General features: G+C 47.6%; 1 protein-coding gene across 2 annotated transcripts in view; it reads right to left on the bottom strand.

The window, feature by feature from the left end:
- Positions 1–21,642, bottom strand: part of TTYH2 (tweety family member 2) — a 315,012-nt gene that overhangs the window by 73,031 nt on the left and 220,339 nt on the right. For both annotated transcript variants that reach the window (XM_063961177.1, XM_063961178.1), the window contains 2 exons: positions 14,603–14,823; positions 6,111–6,206 (listed from right to left, as the gene is read on the bottom strand). In XM_063961177.1, the coding sequence (XP_063817247.1) occupies positions 6,111–6,206; positions 14,603–14,823 (317 nt within the window). The remainder of the gene's footprint in view (positions 1–6,110; positions 6,207–14,602; positions 14,824–21,642) is intronic.

The raw sequence follows: 21,642 nt of genomic DNA, 5'->3' as shown, positions 1-21,642 counted from the left end.
CATCTTAAATAGAACTCCCATCTTAGTAAATTTACCCCCATGTTAGGGATAAATTTAAAGCATGTCCAAAAAATATATTTGAAGTATTATACCATAACCTGTGTTATATAATTATATCCGTAACAAATGGCTATTGGTGTATCTGTAAATGCTTAAAGCAAATTAAGAGCAATGTTATCTAACCGGTAATAAAGGCACAGGAATCACTTTGATGAATGTTTCCATTAACTTTTTCCCCCCAATTAAAATAAAATTGCTGGTGATCAGATAAAAAGTTGGGAACCCATTAACTTTGACAGTCATGCTGAAGGATAAATGAAGCATAGTAAATAACAGGAACAGCTCAAAGGGTTCACTTGCTGAGTCAGAAGATAGTTTGCTCACTTTAGTAATTTTACAAAATAAAAAAGTGACTAAACTTGTAAAACAGTATTTCTCTAGCATCCATAAGGAATATTGGGGGAAACTAGTACGATGGGGGTAAAGATGGGGTCCAAAGGAGCCAATGCACTTTAAATTTCTTCAACTGGATGTGCTGGCTCCTCCCCTCTATGCCCCCTCCCACAGGCAGTTTAGAAAAAAAGTGCCCTAAAGAGAGAATGCACATCTCTGCAGCTCCAGAGAGTTTTCGTCAATTTCAGTTAAATCTTATTTTTTTCTGGTATGCTGTCTGCCCGCCGTACGAGTTGGGGGGGGGGGGGGGGGGGGCAGGGGGCGGTCACCGGCATTGCGAGGTGCAGACCCGCTTCCCCGCTGCAGGAGGGGCGGTTTGTCACAGCTGCAGCATGCCGCACACCCCTAACGCTGCCTGAAGGTGACATCGGTTCAAAGTGCGGCTGACGGGTCCCTCCCCCGTGAGTACACTGGCTCAAACAGGCTTAACTAAGCACTTGTGTGAGGGTTTAAGCTTATTGGAGACTTTGGCAATATATATGTATAGCTCCGGCGCCATTGGAGGGGGCGGAGCTTCCTCAGAGCAGGACCAGCAGCGTTTTAGCACCTTCCTCTGCTTACAGCAGCTATCAGCAGCACACACTCACCGCTTCTTGCCTCACAGACACGCTGGAAACTGGTACAGGTTGTAGCTAGAGGGAAGAGCCTCTTGTGTACATTATTCTGAGCCTATTTAAGACTGCATTTATTGGTGTTATTGTGTTACAGAGCTGACAGTCTCACTGGTGCTGTACAGCTCCGGGTGTGCTGGTATTTCTCCCTCTGTGTGTCTCATCTTACATACAGTAGGAATAGCAGGCTTGCATTATAACTGTTTGTGTTTATGTGTTTGTACTTACTGTGAAATATGGGTAAGCACAAGCTGTGCAGTACTGACCAGATTTTCTCCATTGTCTAATGCCTCTGTTTCCTGTGAGCAACGTAGTCAATCTTCACAAATTAGTGAAGAGGCTGGTGGAGAAGGTACAGAGCCCCACTGGTTAGGGTCTCTTAAAACTATGATGTCAGATATGTCATCCCAGCTCACTGCTAATGTGCAGAAGACTCAACTACTGCAACAAGCTTTTGCAGATTTAGCTGCTAGCACTGATGCACAGCCCCCCCCCTCCCCTCTCTCATACAGGTCCCGAGAAGCGTGGGTTACCTGCTCTGCTTTCTGATACAGATGATGATGTCCAGGATGATGGGGATGACCCGGACCCCATTAGTGGGGATCCCGAATCTACTCAGGGGATTGAACCCCTCATTTTGGCTATACGAGATGTGTTACAGCTCCCTCTAGAGGAGGCTTCTTCACAGCAGTCGTTTTTCTTTGTACAAAAGAAGCCCAATGCCACTTTCCCTGAATCTCCAGAGTTAGATGACTTATTCAAACAGGTCTGGAAGAATCCAAACAAAAAATTCCAAGTGTCCAAAAAGTTTTTGCGCACTTTCCCATTTGCTCTTCAAGGTAGAAAATTTTAGGAGGAACCCCCTGGGGTGGATGTCTCCATCTCTCGCCTGCCTAAGAAGGCGGTGCTGCCTGCCCCGGGCTCCTTTACTATGAAGGATCCAGGGGATAGAAAGATAGAGACTACCTTAAAATCTATATATACTGCAGCCGGCCTTTCACAAAGACCAGTCATTGCGGGTTGCTGGATGACCCATGCCATTCATTCTTGGGCCACACAAATTCAGGGGGCCTCTCTGGGAATATGCCCTTAGTTACTATGGTTACCCTCCTGAAACACATTCAGGACACTACCCGTGTCCTCTGTGATTCCCTCAAGGAGATGGGGAACATAAATGCTCAGACGTCGGCCATGGCGGTGTCTGCGCGCAGGGCCTTGTGGTTCCAAACGTAATGCGGAGTCCCTCCCCTTTTCTGGGGAATGGCTTTTTGGTGTTGAGTTGGATGCCTGGATTTCCAAGGTTACTGCTGGGAAATCCACGTTTCTCCTCTCTGGGGCCCCGCCAGCGAGACGTTCCTATCCGGAACCGTCTGTCCAGTCCTTTCGGTCTTGCACATTTCGATCAAAGGCCAGAGGTGCCTCCAATGTGGCTAGAGGTACCAGAGGTAAGTTCAGAAAACCTGCAAGTACCAGTCCACAGGAACAGTCCACCAGTTCTAATTCCACTAAAGCCTCAGCATGACGGTGCCCACCCACCCCGAGGGGATCTCGAGGTGGGAGCTAGACTGTGTCACTTCAGCCGCGGCTGGTAGACTTCCTGCCAGGATGCCTGGGTCAGGGAGCTCATTTCTCAAGGCTACAAGCTGGAGTTCGACAGTACTCCCCACCAACGATTTTTCAAATCATGCTTACCAGCATTGGAGGATATGCAAGTTACGTTACAACAGGCTAACAAAAATTGGTCCAGTCCCACGTCATTGTTCCAGTACCTCTACCGCACCGCGGCAAGGGGTTTTTCTCAAACCTGTTTGTGGTGCCGAAGTCAGACTGTTCGGTCAGGCCCATTCTGAATCTGAAATCCTTGAATCCTTATTTAAAGGTGTTCAAGTTCAAGATGGAGTCCCTGCGTGCAGTGACTGCGGGCTTGGAAGAACAGGAATTTATGGTCTCCTTGGATATCAAGGACGCCTATCTCCATATTCCGATTTGGCCTCCTCAGGCGTACCTGCTGTTTGCCCTGCTGGACGATCAATTCCAATTCCAGGCACTACCCTTTGGCCTGTCAACAGCCCCGAGGGTATTCACGAAGGTGGTGGTGGAGATGATGCTTCAACTCCAGATCCAAGGGATCAATGTGGTGCCTTATCTAGATGATCTTCTGATAAAGGCAAGATCCAGGGAACTTTTGTTGCTCCATATCGGCCACACCATCCGTCTTCTGCCCGACCACGGGTGGATCCTCAACTTACAGAAGTCCCACCTGGAGCCAACTCAAAGGCTCCTGTTCTTGGGGATGTTGCTGGATACTGTGGTACAGAAGGTGTTTCTACCAGAGGACAAGGCGAATACACTTCAGGAGGTGGTCCGCATGGGGCTCCGCTGTACTCGGGTGTCCGTACATCTCTGCATAAGATTGTTGCCTCCTACGAGGCAATCCAGTATGGGAGGTTTCATGACAGAACGTTTCAGTTGGATCTCCTGAGCAAGTCGTCCGGATCACATCTCCAGATGCACCGGATGATTCGGCTGTCACCTCAGGCCAGGATTTCGCTCCTGTGGCGGCTTCAGTCCCCCAATCTCCTGGAGGGCAGGAGTTTCGGAATTCAGGATTGGACCCTCCTCACGACGAATGCGAGCCTGCGAGGATGGGGAGCTGTCACCCAAGGGGTGCAGTTCCAGGGCAGGTGGTCATCCCACGAAAGCCTCCTTCCAAAAAACATTCTGGAACTTCGGGCGATCTATAATGCTCTGCTTCAGGCATCTCCTCTGCTCAAGGATCAGGCGATCCAGGTATAGTCGGACAACGCCAAGGGCGGTGGCGTATATCAATCGACAAGGAGGGACAAAAAGCAGAGCCTACATGAGAGAGGTGTCAAAGATACTCCTCTGGGCGGAAAGAAATGCAAGAGCCATGTCAGCAATCTTCACTCCGGGTAGACATGATGGCTTCTCGTCTCACAAGACACTTTCCTGGTATTGCTCACAGACCAGGGACCCTAAGGCGAGAGCAGTGGACGCACTGGCGTCGCCTTGGCCATACCGGCTGGTATACCTGTTTCCCCCGATCCCATTGCTCCCAAGGGTGCTAAAGCGGATCAGGAATCAAGGTGTCCAGGCAATTCTAATTGCCCCGGATTGGCCTCGGAGGGCGTGGTACGCGGATCTTCTGGACATGTTTGTCGAAGACCCTTGGCCTCTACCACTCAGAAGAGGTCTTCTTCAACAAGGACCGTTCGTCTACCCGGACTTATCGCGTCTTCGTTTGACGGCATGGAGGTTGGGTTATTGCAACCATGGTTCAGGCCAGGAAACCTGTGACGTCAAAACACTATTATCATATCTGGAAGAGATATGTCTCTTGGTGCGAGGAATGCACGAATCCGCCTGCAAAGTTTCACTTGGGACGTTTCCTTCATTTTCTGCAGGCTGGTGTGGACAAGGGCTTACGTCTGGGTTCCATTAAGGTCCAGATTTCAGCTCTCTCCATTTTCTTTCAGAAGAAATTTGCAGTGTTGGCAGAAGTTCAGACCTTCTTGCAAGGGGTACTGCACATACAACCTCCTTTTGTGCTGCCTACGGCACCCTGGGATTTGGATGTAGTGTTGAACTTTTTACAGTCCTCCTGGTTTGAACCTCTGATGACGGTAGAAGACAAGTACCTCACGTGGAAGACGGTGATGTTACTGGCCCTGGCTTCTGCTCGATGTGTTTGAGAATTTGGGGCCTTATCGTGTAAAAGTCCATACTTGGTCTTTTATGGGGACAGAGCGGAGCTCCGGACTAGACAGCAGTTCCTGCCGAAGGTTGTCTCCGCGTTTCATCTGAATCAACCTATTGTGGTTCCGTCCAGTTCTGACGCTTCTGCTCCTCCGAAGGCATTGGATGCTGTGTGTGCCTTGAAGATCTATGTCAAGCGTTAAGCTCGGATTAGAAAGACGGATTCCTTTTTCGTGCTCTATTATGCGCAGAAGAAGGGTTGCCCTGCTTCAAAGCAGTCCATTGCTTATTGGATTAGTCTTACTATCCAACAGGCCTACGTGTCGGCAGCCTTACCTGTTCCTAAGTCTCTAAAGGCCCACTCTACAAGATCAGTGGGATCTGCAAGGGCGTCTGCCTGTGGAGTCTCGGCCTTGCTGGTTGTTATATGTTTATGGTGTGCTGGTGTGTAAATCTCACCACCCTTTGTTATCATGTTCCTTGTCTCATATATGTCCTTTCTCCTTCGGGCTCGTTTTTTTCCTATATCTGCCTATGAGAGGGGGCATAGAGGGGAGGAGCCAGCACACCCAGTTGAAAAAATTTAAAGTGCACTGGCTCCTTTGGACCTCGTCTATACCCCATTGTACTAGTTTCCCCCAATATCACTTATGGACTACGAGAAAAGGATTTACCGGTAGGTATTAAAAATCCTATTTTTATCTATGATGAGCAATGTGGTAGGAGGAAAGGCAGTGCATACAAGTCATACATCTACGATATGCAATGTGGTAGGGAGAAGGCCAGTGCATAAAAGACATCTATGATGTGCAATGTGGTAGGGGAAAAAGCAGTGCATACAAGTCATACATCTATGATATGCAATGTGGTAGGGGGAAAGGCAGTGCATATAACACATCTATGATATGCAATGTGGTAGGGGGAAAGGTACTGCATACAAGTCATACTGTACATCTATGATGTGCAATGTGGTAAGGGGAAAGGCAGTGCATACAAGTCATACATCTATGATGTGCAATGTGGTAGGGAGAAAGGCAGTGCATACAAGTCACACATCTATGATGTGCAATGTGGTAGGGAGAAGGGCAGTGCATACAAGTCACACATCTATGATGTGCAATGTGGTAGGGAGAAAGGCAGTGCATACAAGTCATACATCTGATAACTTGCCTTGCAGTAATCCACCTATAGTGTGGCAGAGAGAAAACTGCTATGGAACTTAGCAATGCAGCTTCATCCCATAAACACTACACCTTCTGCCATCCATACCTTATGCAATAAAAAAAAAAAAAATTTATAACACAACTTAAATTTACATTCTATACTCACGTTATGAGCAGACACTTGGAGCGTTTCGCTAATCCTAAGCATGTTGCAAGGCAGATGATCAGGTCAAGGATGAAGAGTAAGAGATAAGAAAGCCATCTACAAAGAGAGAAACATACTTGTCTGCGGTGGTCCTCGTAATTAGGGTTCTTTTGCTCTCACTCAGACATGGAACACCATCAGAATGTGTCATGTGACATGAGGCAGAAGGATCTACTTCCTAAGTGCAAGGCAGAAATTACATTACTCAACCACACACCTTTATTTCCTCTGCTTTTGAAGTACATCACCAATTACAATAATACAGTACTCCGGTACCAGAGTGGGGAGGCGAGCTGGCCAGCCACCCTCCATCATTACATCCTGTCTGCAGAATTTTACACAATATAATATCTACACAAAAGATTTTCAAAGAGGCATCCTGCAGTTTTTTCAAATGCATTTATAGAGGCACATTCTCATCCTTTGCAGTATATCCTAGTTTTGGACTTTATAGTTCTAAATGGAGACACTGCACTCGCATGCTGTTTTGCACTTTACACTGTTGTCTGTTATATTATTTTCAAATAATAATAATAATAATAATAATAATAATAATCTCTCCAGTTCTGAATTACCTGCAGTGATACAGAATCTTTGCTGCATTTATATCAACAGCTGCTTTAATGATATTGTTTGGTATATTGTCCTTTTAAATTGTAATGTATTTAAAATTAGATTTTAATAATAATAATGAAAAGAAGATGACTTATTAAAATCTGACCTTTAATACATCAGAACTTATTTTGATTACCCTTGTCTATGGGCGGTATTCAAATGATATATCACGCCCAATCGCCTTTCTAAAGTGATCCCTGTTATTGCGCATATCGCGACCAGAGTAATCAGGTTCAGCTGCGTAAAGGGTTAGGGCGCCTCGTTACCCTGGGGGTAGCGAGCTGAAAATAGGATTTTGGTTACCTACCGGTAAATCCTTTTCTCATAGTCCGTAGAGGATGCTGGGGTCCACATTAGTACCATGGGGTATAGACGGGTCCACTAGGAGCCATTGGCACTTTAAGAGTTTGAGAGTGTGATCTGGCTCCTCCCTCTATGCCCCTCCTACCAGACTCAGTCTAGAAACTGTGCCCGAGGAGACGGACATCTTCGAGAGAAGGATTTAACACAGATAGTGGCGAGATTCATACCAGCTCACACATACAAGGCACATCAAGCTAACTTAGCATGAAAACTCAGCAACCGCTGAAACAGTACTTACCAAGTAACAATGCAGTACTTAACTAAAAACAAAGTTGTACTGAACCAGATAACAATTGCAGGAAAACAAAGCGCTGGGCGGGCACCCATCCTCCTCTACGGACTACGAGAAAAGGATTTACCGGTAGGTAACCAAAATCCTATTTTCTCTTACGTCCTAGAGGATGCTGGGGTCCACATTAGCACCATAGGGATATACCAAAGCTCCCAGAACGGGAAGGAGAGCGCGGAGGCTCCTGCAGAACTGATTGACTGAACTTCAGATCATCAGAGGTCAAAGTATTGAACTTGTAGAACTTTGCAAACGTGTTCGACCCAGACCAAGTTGCAGCTCGGCAAAGTTGTAACGCCGAGACACCCCGGGCAGCCGCCCAGGAAGACCCCACCTTACGAGTAGAGTGGGCCTTGACAGTCGTAAGACATGGCAATCCTGCTGTAGAATACGCATGCTGGATAGTGAACCTGATCCTGCGAGAGATCGTTTGCTTAGAAGCAGGACACCCAATTTTTTTGGGATCATACAGGACAAACAGAGAGTCCGATTTTCTGTGACGAGCAGTCCTCTTTACATAGATTTTCAGAGCCCTTACAACATCCAAGGACTTTGATGAAATTGAGGAGTCAGTAGCCTCTGACACCACAATAGGTTGGTTGATATGAAATGCCGACACAACCTTCGGAAGAAACTGCTGACGTGTCCGGAGCTCAGCTCTATCTTCGTGGAAGATCAAGTATGGGCTTTTACAGGACAACGCCCCCAACTACGACACACGTCTAGCAGAAGCTATGGCCAACAACGTGACAGCCTTCCATGTAAGAAATTTGACCTAAACCTCCTGTAGAGGCTCAAACCAGTCCGATTGGAGGAACTGCAACACCAAGTTAAGGTCCTGTCGAAGTCAAAAATATGACATAAAAAGAACATACAAACTACACACATATAAGTCGCTATACTTGCAAATACGCGCAGCGAGCACAGCAATATATGGTAACACACGCATTTACACGGACATGCCACAGAGATGGATTCGACACTTATTTCATGCAGTACATAATTATGATAGTGTCAAGTGCCGGACATCATGGTGATTTGGAATTATGTAATGAAGTGGTGTCATGTATGTGTATTATTTAAACGAAACAAGATAGACTGGTCATATTTACTATTAAAGCAACCAGATTAATGTGTAGATTAATTTGATACTTGTTATAAAGTTGTAGGACATTGCAACAAATAATTATGATTAAATGTATGTAAGCTAAAATCACTTTTATTAGAACAATAGATATTCCAAACAGGTAGTGGACAGGAAGCTCAGGCCAGCCCCTTTGGATGTCTTCAAGGCTGAACCTGATTAGCATATACAAAGAGACTAGTGACTCATCATGAATGAGTAAGTTTCCTCCCCCAAAAACTAGATAACACATTGTTGATCACACAGGAGCTCAGTTCCTGTTTTGGTCTGAGACGATGATGGAGTTATTGCCAGATCAGTTCCTGTTTTGATCTCAGCGTAAGATGGAGTCCCAACATGATTTTAGAGAGAGAGAGATATAAGCATTGAGGGAATGGTATTGTATTGCTGGCCTGTAACTGTATGTAACTATGTTTTAACTGCTTACTGTGTGAGTGTAACCATGTAACTATAGGTATACTGTACATTGTAATATATTGAATCCATATCCTTTTAATAACAAATATATACATCAATGAGCTTTGGAACTCAGATAATGTGTGGGTGTATTGTTTTCTCTTATGGGATGCAGTGTTTTGCGATGTACAGCACACTTTTATCGTATATGGTAATAAGATGCGCCTGGCGTCTGCAATATATATTAGAGCGGGCATTTTAAATATTTGTGAGAAAGCAATTTGGCACTTACAGTCCCAAGGCGCCGTAGGCGGTACAAAGGGAGGTTGGATGTGCAGAACTCCCTTCAAAAAGGTCTGAACCTCAGGGAGGACAGCCAATTGTTTCTGGAAGAAAATGGACAGGGCCGAAATCTGGACTTTCACAGATCCCAACCTCAGGCCCATATCTACACCGGATTGTAGGAAGAGGAGAAACCGTCCCAGTTGAAACTCCACCGCAGGAAATTTCTTGGACTCACACCAAGATACATAATTTTTCCAAAATCGATGGTAATGTTTAGACGTTACCCCTTTCCTAGCCTGTATCAGGGTAGGAATAACCTTGTTCGGAATGCCCTTTCGAGCTAGTATCAGGCGTTCAACCTCCATGCCGTCAAACGTAGCCGCGGTAAGTCTTGATAGGCGAACGGCCCCTGCTGCAGCAGGTCTTCCCAAAGAGACCTCGGCTCTCCTTGAAGTAGATCCAGAAGATCCGCGTACCAAGCCCTTCTTGGCCAGTCTGTAGCAATGATTATCGCTTGAACCCATGTTCTCCTTATGAGCTTTAGAACTCTTGGGATGAGTGGAAGTGGAGGAAACACGTACACCGACTGGAACACCCACGGAGTCACTACGGCGTCCACCGCCACTACTTGCGGGTCCCTCGACCTTGAACAATATCGTCGAAGCTTCTTGTTGAGACAAGAGGCCATCATGTCTATTTGGGGTACACCCCAAAGATCTGTTACCTCCTTTAACACCTCCAGATGGAGACCCCACTCCCCTGGATGGAGATCGTGTCTGCTGAGGAAGTCCGCTTCCCAGTTGTCTACTCCCAGAATGAAGACTGCTGACAGCGCCAACGCTTGTTTTTCTGCCCAGAGGATGATTCTTGTTACCTCTGACGTTGCAGCTCTGCACTTTGTTCAGCCCTGTCGGTTTATGTAAGCCACTGTCTTTACATTGTCCAACTGCACTTGAATGGCCCGATTTCTCAGAAGATGGGCCGCTTGGAGAAGACCGTTGTAGACGGCTCTTAGTTCCAGAATGTTTATCGGCAAGCCAGCTTCCAGACTTGGCCACCTTCCTTGGAAGGTTTCCCCTTGAGTGACTGCGCCCCAGCCCTGGAGACTTGCATCCGTGGTTAGAAGGACCCAGTCCTGAATCCCGAACCTGCGGCCCTTCAGAAGGTGAAGTAATTGCAGCCACCAGAGGAGTGAAATCCTGTCCTTTGGCGACAGACGTATTCTCTGGTGCATGTGTAGATGGGATCCCGACCACTTGTCCAGGAGATCCAGTTGGAAGGACAGAGCGTGAAACCTCCCGTACTGCAGAGCCTCGTAAGAGGCCACCATCTTTCCCAGAAGGTGAATGCACTGATGAACCGACACCCAGGTTGGCTTCAGGACATCCCGGACCATCGTTTGAAGCACCAACGCTTTTTCCACTGGAAGAAACGCCCTCTGCACTTCCATGTCGAGGATCATTCCCAGAAAGGACAACCTCCTGGTTGGTTCCAAATGTGATTTTGGAAGATTCAGGATCCAACCATGTTCCCTGAGAACCTGGGTCGTGAGAGCTATGGACCGTAACAGCTTCTCTTTGGACGATGCCTTTATCAACAGATTGTGTAGATATGGAACTATGTTCACCCCCTGTCTGCAGAGGAGAGTCATCATTTCCGCCATCACCTTGGTGAATACCCTCGGTGCTGTGGAGAGGCCGAATGGTATGGCCTGGAACTGAAAATGACAGTCCAACAGTGCGAATCGAAGATAAGCTTGATGTGGCAGCCAAATCGGAATGTGGAGGTACGCATCCTTGATATCCAGGGATACCAGGAATTCCCCCTCCTCCAGACCTGATATCACTGCCCTTAGAGACTCCATTTTGAACTTGAACTCCCTCAAAAAGGGGTTTAGTGATTTTAAGTTCAGAATGGGCCTGACCGAACCATCCGGTTTCGGTACCACGAAAAGGTTTGAATAGTAACCTTTGTTTTGCATATGAGGTGGTACTGGCACAATGACCTGTGCCTCCACCAACTTCTGGACGGCTTCTTGCAGGACAGTTCTGTCTGCCAGCAGAGCTGGCAAGCCTGATTTGAAAAATCAGTGAGGAGGGAGATTTTAAAATTCCAGCCTGTACCCCTGGGACACAATATCTTGCACCCAAGGGTCCAGGCCGGATGACACCCAGACGTGACTGAAATGCCTGAGTCTCGCTCCCACCGGCCCCACCTCCGGGGCGTGCAGTCCACTATCATGCGGAGGACTTTGGTGTACCTGAAGCAGGTTTCTGTTCCTGGGAACCTGCAGCTGCAGGTTTCTTGGACTTGGTCCGACCTCCCCGAAAGAAGGTGTTGGACGGCTTGGCCTTTCTGGGCTTGGTAGGCCGAAAGAGCTGTGATGTAGCTGAAGAAAAGGGTTTCTTCGGAGCAAGTGACGCTGAGGGAAGAAAAGGTGACTTACCAGCCATAGCCGTGGAGATCCACGCATCTAACGCTTCCCCAAAGAGAGCCTGACCTGTGTAGGGTAGGGTCTTCACAGTTCTCCTGGATTCTGCGTCGGCAGACCACTGGAGCAACCACAGTCCTCGACAAGCTGATACAGACATGGAAGAAATTCCAGCAGCCATGGAACCCAGGTCTTTCATGGATTCTACCAGAAATCCTACCGAATCCTGAATGTTACGTAAAAACAATTCAACATCACATTTCTCCATAGTATCCAAGTCTTCAAGTAACGTGCCTGACCACTGTACTATAGCTTTGGCAATCCAAGCACTGGAAATAGTGGGACGTAGTATTGCCCCAGAAGCCGTGTACATGGATTTGAGCGTATTATCAATTTTACAATCAGCCGGCTCTTTCAAGGCGGTAGATCCTGGAACAGGTAAAACCAACTTTTTTTTGAGAGTCTGGATACTGACGCGTCAACAATAGGCGGGTTTTCCCATTTTTCCCTATCCTCTACCGGGAAAGGAAATGCCACCAGAACCCTTTTAGGTATCTGGAATTTTTTATCCGGGTTTACCCAAGCCTTTTCAAAAATAGCATTTAATTCTTTTGACGCAGGGAAGGTTTCTTATTTTCAGTGAAGTAAGCATCCTCAACCTGCTCGGGTGTTGTAGCAGCAATATTCAACACATCTCTAATAGCCTCTATAATCAACTGCACCCCTTTAGCAAGAGATGCTGCCCTCTGCAACACATCTCCGTCACCGTCTGCAGTGTCAGAATCGGTATCCGTATCATCCTGCATGATCCGCGCAACAGCACGTTTATGTGAATATACAGCGGGGAGCCCTGAGGTACCAGAACTGGGCCAGACTGCCATAGAGTTCTGTAAAGCCTGAGTTGCAGATTAATTTTGTGCAACCCTATTTGAAATCTGCGAAATCATAGATTCCCTTGCTGGTATCTGTGCTAAACCAGTGCAATCCTGATTACATGGAATGGGATCATCCTGAGAGGACATATCCTCTGCAGCATATGACACAGAGTCCCTGGACATAGCTTAATGGAGACCACGACACCACACACACACAGGGGAGGACAGACAGAGTTTCACCCCCAAGAATGGCAAGAGAGACACAGAGATTAAAGCCAACCCACACACAGCGCTTTTAATGTAAGGGGAGACCCCTACTAGTTCTGACTGTGCACCTTAATAGGTTACACAGTCTTAATGCAGCTTCCCCCCCCTTCTGCTCTTCCTGGACAGCGCTGTGCAGGCAGGAAAATGGTGCTGAAACGCTGATGAGGAGAAGCTCCACACCCAAAATTGCGATGTCTTCCCTATCTCCACAAGGGTTATACTGGCCTGAGGTAAAATGCTGGCTGAGATCCACGGACCCCGACAGGCTTGCTGACCAGTGCAGGGTTCAGGCGCTGGCTCAGGGCACCCCTCACAGCGCCGCACTAAGTACAGCTGAGCCTCCGGAGCACAGTTAGTACTGTGCTCCTACCCTGTTGCCACCATCTTCACACCGGCCCACGCTTGCTAGGGGGGGTCGGTGACTCACTCGCCAGTGATCTTCGGCTCTGTAAGGGGTGGCGGCATGCTGCTGGGGTGAGCGATCCCCTGTGGCGGGGAACGATCTATCCCCTCAGGAGCTTAGTGTCCTGTCAGCGGAGATAGTGGCTCAGACCCCGCAGGGTGGACACTACTCCCCCCCTTAGTCCAACGAAGCTGGGAGGCTGTTGCCAGCAGCCTCCCTGTAAAATAATAAACTCTAAAAAAAACTTTACTAAAGAAGCTCTGTAGAGCTCCCCTAGCTGTGACCGGCTCCTCCGGGCACATTTTCTAAACTGAGTCTGGTAGGAGGGGCATAGATGGAGGAGCCAGCCTACACTCTCAAACTCTTAAACTGCCAATGGCTCCTGGTGGACCCGTCTATACCCCATGGTACTAATGTGGACCCCAGCATCCTCTAGGACGTAAGAGAAATAATGATAGGAAAGAATTGAATACCACCCAATATGTCTTCAAACGTCACTGACAAGTTTATTTTAGATCATGTAATCTAATACATTTGTTATATACCAACAGCCTCTTCTTCCTTCATGACGTTGATATTGCTGGAGCAAAGCACTTGAACATTCAGCTTGCCCTTAATTGTTTCCACTGTGTAGTTAATTACCTATGCTACCAGATTGGGATCTGGTCAGCATACCGGCAGACTAGATCATATGTACATGTATCATTAACCATCAGATGAATCTTGTCTTTGGTAAAGCAGAAATAAGGTGATAAATGGTGGTTTAAACATAAATGAGAAAACTGGCACATCAGGACGACGCCATATCCAGTCAGTTGCTACACACCAGTGTGGGATTCCGCTGCTCCCTAATCTGGGAGAGTACACTGTGTGATAGGCAGAATAGAACATGGCTGCTGTTGCTGTTGGTGACTGCCCAGAGTGAGTAGTTAAAATCTTCTGTGTATGTGAAATCAGCAACCACCCCAACCAGGTCATTGAAGCACATGGGCCAGTCCTAGCTAAGAGGATTGCTCCAGCAAATTAGTGTTGATTGCTCTCTATTCCTCCAATATCAATGGGCATGGCATGTTGGATCATATCAGGAGTGCAAAACCAATCAATGTGCAATACTGGCAGGGAGGAATTGCTAACAAAAGAGATGTTGTACCAAGGATATCCCCAATAAGAAGTATGTGCAAAACAGGGGTATTTTATAAAGATTGTTCTTATTAAAGGTATGTTTTGGCCACATTTGTGAAATAATAATCATGTTGCACAAATAAAAATGAATAAAATTATGAAATGGGAATGACATTGTGTTGGGTGCTTACAGCTGTGTAAACCTTTGCATAGTGCTGTCCAACATCAAGTATATATACATCTTGTAGAGCGATTCTCTCTACCTGTAATACTCAATGAAGCTGGCCTGCCTGGCGATCAGAGAAAGGTTGGCACTAGTCCCCTGCCAGTTGGGCAGACTAGAGAGCTGTGAAACGACATTATTAGCCATTATTTGCATGAAACGCAGGGTCTGTACGTAATCTCCATGTGTTGCAAATATCTCATTGAGGCGCAACAGGTGCTGATCCAGACTTTCCTTCATCTTGTAGTTTGTGCCAGACACCTGTTGGCAATAAAAGCAAACATAAAAATCAAGACAAAATAAGCACTCAAAGCACAATTAACAATAGTGCGCTATATAACTATGTTAAAATGTAGTTGTTACGTTTCGTTACACACATGTGGAATTACATTCTTCCAGAAAACCTAAATGAAAAATACAAAATACTGAAGGGCAATTCATAGCATTCAAAATAATGTATACAAGAGAAAAACAAAGTTCTCTTGAAGTGGTGCACATTATTTATTATAAAACATAACTTTTAATTCATATATTGTTAAAAAAACACTTGCTAAATATAGGATAAAAAATATTTTTAGAGAAATATTTAAGATGCACCTAATGATACTTATTTAAGAATATAATATAATAGTGATGATTTGATCTATAAGGATAGTCAAATTGAATTCTGATCAGCCATACCATAAGTGTAGCTTCACTTTCATTTTTACCGTGCTCAGAAAGACCTAACTAATATAAGTTGAATATAACCTGTGATAAATGTTAATAGAAAACCTTATAGAATTATACATGTGGCTTATATTGAATGCCACTTTAATATGGCTATATAGACCTATACAAGGACACGGACCTAATATCTACACTTCTAATGTGACTATTTTACTGTAAGAACTTTATATAGCCCAGGGATACCAGTTTCTCTCCATTTCATTTGAATGATACAGAGAGACTGGCGTGCACGAGGAGTGTACAGTGGGAGATCTTTCTCTTAACACACACATTCGCTACCTGACAAAAAGCAATAGAGATTCTTACAGTATATCATTAAGAGGTTTTGCAACTGTGACTGAACATATATATATCCTTGCTAACTATATACCTAACATCGTCTAGTGAGATTATATGGGGTATATTCAACTAGGGTCGAAAACTGCCGTCTGTCGAAAAGACTGCAGTTTTCGACTTTTTAAGGTCGAATCGTGATTCGACCTATTCAATTCCAGCTGGGTTTTTTTTCGTCAAGTCTGGGAATTCGAATAGTACGTGCATCGGCGGTAACATCGGCGGTAACAAAAAAATGTTGGACTGAGATGAGGTACCATACAGGAGGAGAGGGGGGAGAGCCGCGGGGAGACGGGGGACAGCCGCGGGCAGACAGGAGAGAGCAGCGCTACAGCACAGTGCTGCAGCAGGATGTCTCACAGACGCGCCGCTCACGGCAGCGTCCACCTGGCTCCAGCATGTGAGGTCACGCTTGCTGGAGCCGGGTGGACATTGCCGTGAGGTCTGGCGGCTGTGTGACATCCTTCTGCAGGGCTGCTGTAACGCTGCTCTCCTCCGTCTGCCCGCGGCTGTCCCCGCGGCTCCCCCCCTCTGGGTCCCTCATCTCAATTCGAACATTGTTTGAGACTGCATTGAATATACCCCTATAGTGGGTAATCAGGATAAACACACAAACATTGTTCGAGACTGCATAATATTTATTCATCAATACGAGTACAAATTAGTGTTGATTGCTCTCTATTCCTCCAATATCAATGGGCATGGCATGCTGCGGGTGGGGGAGGTGGTCCGAAGCCACCGCGGGTGGTGGAGGGGTGTGTGAGGGGGTACCGTGGATGGGGCCCGGCGGTACTGCGAGTGGGGGAGGGGCGAGTAATGTTTCTACTGCTTCTCCTCCTGGAACCAGCTAAGCTGCTGTCCTCCCTTTGGCAGTGGCTCTCCCGGAGACTCGCACAGCAGCCAGTCACTATTGTTAGCGCCGGTGTCCCAACGTGCTGCATTACAGGGAAGAAGATGCACTCACTAAACTACAGCTCCCAGCAGCCCTTAGCAACGGAATGCTTCGGCACTAAGGGCTGCTGGGAGCTGTAGTTTATTTAATGCGTCTACTTTCCTGTAATGCAGCGCGTTGGGACACCGGCGCTAACAATAGTGACTGGCTGGCAGAACTGACTGACTCGCTCAACCAATGTAAAAGGTGAGAGTGCAGTGCAGTGTCAGTGACACTGCACACCCACTGCACAGCACTGTCACCTTTTACATTGATTCAGCGTCCAGACATTACCCTCTGCGATATCACCCACTCTATCCGTTACATTAGCCATCTCTGGGCTTCCAGGCTGGCAGCCCAGGTGCTGTGTTGCTGAGTAAGGACAACTGGGGATCTGTGCGCGGCTGTGGCGAGGAGGCGCTTCTGTGACATCACGCGCAGAGGAGGCTCCGGGGCTCAGAGAGTATGCGGCGCATGGAGGGCTATGAAAGTCTTCCGCTCATACTTGCCTACTCTCCCGGAAAGTCCGTGAGGCTCCCAAAAATTGGGTGGCACTTCTGCCCCCCTGGGGAAGTGGGCAAGTTTCCCGCATGGCGCTCACACCCCGCCGCATGACACGGTCACAGCAGCATCCCATCACAAAAAAGGGGGCGGTTAATGTGGGAATTGTAAAGCAGGGGGCGGGGCTACGGTGACGCAATTGCGTCACCACGCCCTGTACCGCCTTCTCCACGCCTCCGTACAGCCTCCTCCACTCCCCCTACTATATAATAAGGCTGCTCCCTCCCGGAGGGAGCAGCCACAATGTAGGAACGTATGCTTCCGCTGCGCCGCTTTCATACACATCTATGCCGGTGGGCGCAACAGCTTTTGTTCCACCTGCAAGGTAGCTAGGAAGTGGGGATTGCTGATGCCGGAGGGGGCAGGCGGACTGGCAGCAGGACATAGGCTGCTGCAGTAAAAGGATTTTTCCCCCCTATCTACAGCGCAGAGACTTGCTGCAGATGCAGTGGCATACCCTCCAGCTGTACCTTTTTGGCAGGTACAGTGCCTTTTTTATATGGTCTGTACCGATTTTTGGCTCCCCGAACTTCCATTGAAAGTATAGGAAAAGGGGCGTGGCCACGCCACTTTACCCCGTGGCCGCACCCCCTTTTCGAATTTATAGCGATTTTTATGTGTAAATTGTTGGGAGGTATGTTGCTGCAGATGCAGTGGGCCTATTTTTGGGTGTGGGCCTGTAGCTGCAGCTCCATCAGCCCCATTGTTAATCCTGCTTTGAGAACACACACACAGCAGCCAAAGGGCAGAGCCTCCCATTGGATGTAACCTGTGTGGGAGGGCGTTTCTCGCCCAATCAGCTGTGGACTGGGTGTGATAGACTTGCTGCTAACCCAATGAGAGCTCCTAGCCACGCCAAGTGTTAGACACACAGGCACAGATCTGAGCTATTATATAGGAGATGAATTGGCACAGTAATTAAATTTATAGATCAGGATAGATCATCGGCTGGAGTAAGGTATTTGTAAAAACAATCACTGTATGAAGCTCTGTAAGCCTCGGGCTGATTCAGTATGAGACTCCACTTATCGGCATAGCATAAAATACGTGAAATTGCTGTGCATATGCCCAGAAAAAAGGCTGCACATATATGTGCACATGCAGATTTGCCTTAATCTAACATACCTGCTTGCACCATGCTTACCTACATTGTTTTTCTCCTCTCCGGGAGAAGCCCGGAGAGGAGACGCTGCAGGTGCCTTCGGGGGGCGGGGCCGGGCTGTGACATCACTAAGCCCCGCCCCCGCATCGGGAAATGCAGCGATTTGCGGGTCCGCGGGAAGGGGGCGGGGCTAAAATGACGCGATTAGCATCATTTTAACCCCTTCTCCACCCGACGGACCCGCGAATGCGGGAGGTTATCTCTCCATCCTGCTCGCATCACTAGGGTGCGAGCAGGATGCGGGAGACCTGCCCACTCTTCCGGGGGTGCGGGGGGCTACCCCAAAAAACGGGAGCCTCCCGCAGCTTCCGGGAGAGTAGGTAAGTATGGCTTGCACCTAGAGAGATGGGACACAGCAGTGAAGGACAGACTAATGTAGGGCGAGTACAGTAAGGACAGGTCAGTATTACTGCAAACAGATGCAGACTGGAATAGAGACGTGTATTTGCCTACCCGAGAAGTATCCTAGTATATGCCCAATGATGACAATCGCCAGCACTCGCGAACCGTTCTTTTGCAAATGCACTGATATGGATAGGTGCTTCCTTCATTGCTCATACATATATTAAATTTTAGTGTCTTTGTTTTAGCCAATTTATTTTACGTTGTCTTGAAGCTTAATAGTGAAAAATACTTAGCTTGCATGTGCCTGCAGTTTCGGCTTTTTTTAAATGAACATATTTTAGTTCTGGGATTTGTAGAGCAACTCTGCAACATTCCCCATGTATGAATATATGTTAACCACTTTACTGGCTAATACTGTATCAAAAATGTCCCCAAATTGTTGATTTTTAAAATTTTTATTTAAATGATAAAATTGTGTAAATAATAAACTTGATTCAGTTTATACATCGGGGATGTCCTAAAGCAGTTCCTCATGGGAGGGGACGCACCGTAGCGGGCACAAGAACCCGGCGTCCAAAGGAAGCATCCTGGGAGGCGGAAGTAACAAAGGCATAGAACCTGATGAACGTGTTCACTGAGGACCACGTAGCCGCCTTGCACAATTGTTCAGCGGACGCGCCTCGGCGGGCCGCCCAAGAAGATCCAACAGACCGAGTAGAATGGGCTTTATTAACAGCAGGAGCTGGGAGTCTAGCCTGTGCATAGGCTTCTGCAATCACCATTCAAATCCATCTGGCCAAGGTCTGCTTATTCGCAGGCCAGTCACGTTTGTGAAAACCAAAAAGTACAAAAAGGGTATCTGACTTCCTGAGGGAGGCAGTCCTTTCTACGTAAATATGGAGAGCCCGTACCACATCCAAAGACCACTCTTTGGAGGACAAACCAGAAAAGATAAAGGCCAGAACCACAATCTCTTGGTTAAGATGAAAAGATGATACCACCTTAGGTAGCTAACCAGGGCGAGTTCGAAGAACTGCACGGTCCCGGTAAAAAATCAGAAAGTGTGGACGACAGGACAAAGCGCCTAAGTCTGACACCCTCCTAGCAGAGGCAATAGCCAGTAAAAACATGACCTTAAGCATAAGACATTTAAGGTCCACAGGCTCAAGAGGTTCAAATGGAGACTCTTGTAGGGCATTTAAGACAACAGACAGATCACATGGAGCCACATGAGGGACATAGGGAGGCTGACGCAATTTTCCTCTGAAACCACACCGACAAGGCAGATATATGAACTTTGAGGCAGGCCAGACGAAGGCCTAAATCTAGGCCTTGCTGCAGAAAAGCCAAAAGCCTAGAAGTTCTGAACGAATAGGCAGCATAATTCTTAGCAGCACACCATGTGAAGTAAGAGTTCGAGACCCTGTAATAAATCTGTGCAGAAGCCGGTTTGTGGGCCTTCAATATAGTCTGAATAACCGCCTCAGAGAATCCCTTGGCCCTCAGGAGTGAAGCTTCAAGAGCCACGCCGTCAAAGCCAGTCTGGCCAGGTCCGGATAGACACAAGGGCCCTGAACGAGGAGGTCTGGACTTGAGGAAGTAGAAGAGGACACTATCGATAGACCCTGCAGTTCTGAGAACCAATGCCGTGTGGGCCACGCTGGAGTGACTAGAAGTTGTATTCCTCCTTCTTGTTTGAACTTCCGTAGTACCCTGGGCAGGAGTGACACTGGAGGGAACACGTATGGCAGCCGAAAGTTCCATGGAATTGCCTGTGCATCCACGAACGCTGCTTGAGGATCCCTTGTCCTTGATCTGAAGACCGGAACCTTGTAATTGTGTCGAGACGCCATCAGGTCTACATCTGGTAGGCCCCACTTGTCCACTAGGAGTTGAAAGACTTCCGGATGAAGTCTCCACTCTCCGGCGTGAACGTCCTGACGACTGAGGATATCCACTTCCCAGTTGAGGACTCCGGGGATGAACACTGCTGATATTGCTGGCAGATGGCATTCCGCCCAACGGAGGATTTTTGATACTTCCAGCATTGCCATGCGGCTTCGAGTGCCGCCTTGATGATTTATGTATGCCCCCGGGGTGGCGTTGTCTGATTGTACTTGAACAGGCCTGTTCTGCACCAGAGGCAGGGCCAGTGTCAACGCATTGAACACCACCCGCAATTCCAGAATGTTTATCGGGAGGAGAGACTCCTCCCTGATCCACCGACCCTGGAGAGAGTGTTGCTCCAACACCGCGCCCTAACCCCGCAGACTGGCATCAGTCATCAGGAGGACCCAGTTGGAGATCCAGAAGGGACGGCCCCTGCTCAACTGTTGGTCCTGTAACCACCAGCTCAGTGACAGACGAACCTCTGGAGTCAAGGAGATCATTTGAGACTTGATCCGATGAGGCAGGCCATCCCACTTTGAAAGGATTAACCTCTGCAGAGGGCAGGAATGAAATTGAGTGTACTCTACCATGTCCAAAGCCAACACCATGAGGCCTAATATTTGCATCGCCGAGTGTATCGACACTCTTGGGCGAGAGAGAAAATATCTGATCTTGTCCTGAAGTTTCAGGACTATCTCTGAAGTCAAAAACAATCGTTGGCTGTGTGTATGTGTCCAGTAGTGCCCCCAGGTGCACCATGCTCCGAGCAGGGACTAGCGAGGACTTTTTCCAGTTGATGAGCCACCCGTGGGCTTGTAGGAATTGGACCGTCAGTTCCAGATGACTGAGGAGAACCTCTTGGGAGTTCGACAGGTTCAGCAAGTCGTCCAGATACGGCAGGATCCTGATTCCCAGACGGCGGAGAAGAGCCGTCATCACGGCCATGACCTTGGTGAAGATACAAGGGGCCATGGCCAATCCAAAAGGCAGTGCCTGGAATTGATAATGGAGGTTGCCAATAGCAAACCGCAGATATTGCTGATGCGACATGGCAATAGGTATGTGCAGGAAAGCATCCTGTATGTCCATGGATACCATATAGTCTTTGGGTTCCATGGCCAGCACTATA

This window comes from Pseudophryne corroboree, chromosome 3, assembly GCF_028390025.1.
Source record: "Pseudophryne corroboree isolate aPseCor3 chromosome 3, aPseCor3.hap2, whole genome shotgun sequence".
NCBI classification, from domain to species: Eukaryota; Metazoa; Chordata; class Amphibia; order Anura; family Myobatrachidae; genus Pseudophryne; species Pseudophryne corroboree.
This window is presented reverse-complemented; position numbering and strand designations above follow the sequence as displayed.